This window comes from Rhodnius prolixus, unplaced genomic scaffold, assembly GCF_049639745.1.
Source record: "Rhodnius prolixus isolate KJV_2025 unplaced genomic scaffold, Rpr scaffold_18, whole genome shotgun sequence".
NCBI lineage: Eukaryota > Metazoa > Arthropoda > Insecta > Hemiptera > Reduviidae > Rhodnius > Rhodnius prolixus.
The window spans coordinates 2,565,781-2,569,224 of NW_027411636.1; the positions used below are offsets into that span (position 1 = coordinate 2,565,781).

At 35.6% G+C, this 3,444-nt stretch overlaps 1 protein-coding gene across 1 annotated transcript; it reads left to right on the forward strand.

Moving 5' to 3' along the window:
* The first annotated feature begins 1,103 nt into the window (after positions 1 to 1,103).
* On the forward strand, positions 1,104 to 2,765 carry LOC141462146 (transmembrane protein 209-like). The gene has a single exon (XM_074143760.1). It carries the CDS (start codon positions 1,395 to 1,397, stop codon positions 2,748 to 2,750), a length of 1,356 nt encoding a protein of 451 aa, XP_073999861.1. The 5' UTR covers positions 1,104 to 1,394; the 3' UTR covers positions 2,751 to 2,765.
* The last annotated feature ends 679 nt before the right edge of the window (positions 2,766 to 3,444 follow it).

Here is a 3,444-nt window from a genome sequence, read left to right on the forward strand (position 1 = left end):
AACTTCTAAAATCCTTACTCTGAACATTTGCAAGACTTTAGTAATATACTCAAGGTTTGAATTTAATAATAATCTGCATATCTGGTAGAATATTGGATCGATATTTAGTTCTCACCATCATTATTGTTTTGTAAAAGCGTACATTGCACTGAACCTTACAGGGGTGCCAACCGCTGCCAGTTTGTACCTAGCCTACCGAGGCCATTTTCGTGTGAATGAACTATCCAATAAACATCGATTCAGGTATTTTAATCGATAGGTTACAGTCAGATCGCCTGGTAGAGTCCTATCTACAGTCTCAGCTTCCGGCGATTTTTAGTTGTATTGAAATTTTCTTCAATTTTCTCAGAGGTGATCTCCTCACTTCTACTGAGCCATCGGTATTCCTAGTTTTACATCGATCCACAGAACCCCTTTGAAAAAACAGGATATCGACTATTTCAACTACATTTACCCAGTTTAACCAGAATATTATTGCAAACCAATAACAGTGAGAATAGTGCAAACTGATGTGCACCACTCGACCCTAGAAATTGCACTAATTGTTGTCAAATTAACTGTAACAAACGGCCCCAAATGAGAAGGGTAAAGGCTGTAACAATTCTAACTGGTCACCCTGTGAATATGTTACACGGCGGCTAAATAATCTGATTACTATCTCATTAACAAGCACAAATGGGCCGGTAATTTATACATTTACACGAATGTTAACACTAATGGTTAACATAGTTATGTACAGTGAAACCATATAAATGATAACTTGGCCGCCATGTTGGGCTAAAAGGTAATTATCATTTCATAATAAATACTCTATAGATGTCATATAATTAGCCTGATTGCTGCTTAACAATTAACTTGATTAAAAGTTACGCTCTAAATTTGGCACTTTCTTTCTAATTCACAGAAAATTTTAATCTAAAACAGTGTTGCCAAACTTGAATCGTAAACAAACAAAAAAAATCCTCCAAATTTCCCCAAAACTACCCCTGTGATTTTAATTTTATTTTTAGTCTTTGCAAAGTTTTTTTTTTGTATTACGTACATGTGGATCAATAACATTTATTTGGATTTTTCATTTCGGCATGATGTGCTGTTTCTATTAATCTGTTTCTATTGTTAGCGATAATCATTTAAAGTACAATTACAAACGTCGTGACTTGTAAGAAAAAGTCGTGAGAGTCATTTTTTAGTCGTGAGAGTTTTTGTTTTTATAAAATTATTCAAAATTAAATCATTTATTAGTTTAAAGAAATTATTTGTTTAAATATGTTTTCATATGTTTAGATTCAATTTTTCATTTACTTCTTTTTTATTTTAGGGAAAGGTGAATTTTATTTAATTTTCCTCATTTTACGTTTATAATCGCATTGTTTCGTTTTAATAAATGAGAAAAAATGACATTTTCGGCAAGTTTTACTAAAAAACTGATGGATATTAAGGCTAATCCCAAATGTAAACAATCAGTAAGTTATAACAGTAATGGAGGTTATGTGAACAATTTGTGTATAGACTGTGCTGCTGCAAATCATCGTGGTGACAATTTAAGTGAATCTTTATTACAATTACAGAATTGTAACTGTTTACAGACGGCGTTTCCAGAATGTTTTGAAACACGCTCTTCACAACAAGAACAACCTTCTATTGCAGAAGAATGTGGTAAGTTGCAAACTGCGAAATTCTTAAAAATTTTGACCTTGAAGAAGAGGAAACACCGTGGTCAATATTGTTCACCACATCATAAACATCTTTACAAAAACTATATGTTTACTAATTTGAATAGTTTAAAGAAATATTTTAAAGAATTTAAAATGAACAGTGAATATGATATTTTACGTGATAACTTAGAATACAAATGTGTAATCGATAATTTTTGGAATTGTTATGTAGTCGATACCAGTTGTGATGGATCGAGTATGAATCTATTTCGTAAACTTGTTTATCAAACTTCACCTTATAATAGACATGATATCGATCTAACATGGAGGAATAAATTTCTAGAGCAAGATTTCTGGCAGATTTACCAGAATGATTCAGTCTGTTTCCACAATTGGATCTATAAATTAAGACTATGGCTGTCGGCAACGATTCTCGATAGAATTGTCCAAGAAATTGACCGAGTCAATTTGGATCTGAAAAAACTTGGTCTAATCCACATTTCTGTCGGGACTACAGGTTTGCATGTGTTGGAGAATCTGTCGAACAGTATCCTGGTTACTTCACAGATTCCAAATTTACCATTATTGATAACTTTCCTCGAGATATCCATCTATCAAAACTATGTAGTGCAAAGAATCAAAGAGCTAGCGAGTGGTGGCTGTATGGACGACTATAGATGGAATTCTGGAGGTATGTTTAACAATCAACCGTGGAGACCGCATTTACCGTCGGACGCAAAATTGATCATGCACCTATTATGCACATATTTAGATTTCCATGTACCATTGTTTTGTAATACTAATCTAAAACCTTTCACTACAAAATACTTCACCAATGATACAACCAGCATGGCTGGCAAAAGTAAAATCTGTATTGTGGAATCATCAACCATGCCTTCACATTATAAAATCTTCATGAATGGACGTCTTGTAGAGTTACCATCCGGTTCAAACAACGTCTTCTATGCAATTCTTGTGTTAATGAAATACATTCTGAACAATGAGTCCGGCATGTTGGATGGAATAAGTTTAGGGAAGAATGGATTAAATCTTCTATGGATTTTTACAGCTTCAAATTCACACTTTGCCAAATGAAATTTATTAAAATTAGGATTAAACAATCTTTATTTTTTTGTTTATGGTAGCTAATTGTAAAATTGACAATCATTTTACCAAAATTGAGTTGCCCCCAAAACTTATGATTTGACGTCAATTAGGTCAACCAAAATCTGTTGGGGAGCCTCACAAGATGTTCCCTAATCGTCATTTAAATAATAGTTTAGCTGATCTACTGGCCAGGAATGGAGCCAACACTCCTTTCATTGGCCCGGAGCCTGTCCTGGGGATCACCACGGGATCTGGAGAGAACACGAAAAGAACTGGGTGATGCTTCCTGGGGTCAAACACAGCAAGAGGGTTATGCCCTTGGCTGTGTGAACAAAGAACCAAAGAGACTTTGGGCTTGGGCAGAAATCAGAACACTCTGATCACGGGCCTATTTACAGAACATGGCAGGTTCAGAAAGCATATGCACAAATTAGGGCTTATTAGCTCGAAACCGCTGTGCAGATTGCGCCAGGAAGAGGAAGAAACGGCCTCTCACCGGTTATTCGATTGCGTTGCAATCGAGAGACTGCGCTACCGATATCTTTGGGACTTTGAGACCAGAGGAGATTATAGCGCAGAAAGAACTGGTAGGGAAAGCCCTCAACCTTCTTAGAAGGGGAGGTTTCACCTACTAGACTTAAAGGGAAGGCACAATAAGCCTCTTGTGGCTGTGGTGCCGTGG

Coding starts and splice junctions, on each gene's coding strand:
- LOC141462146 (XM_074143760.1), top strand. CDS start 1,395: ATGACATTTTCGGCAAGTTTTACTAAAAAACTGATGGATATTAAGGCT.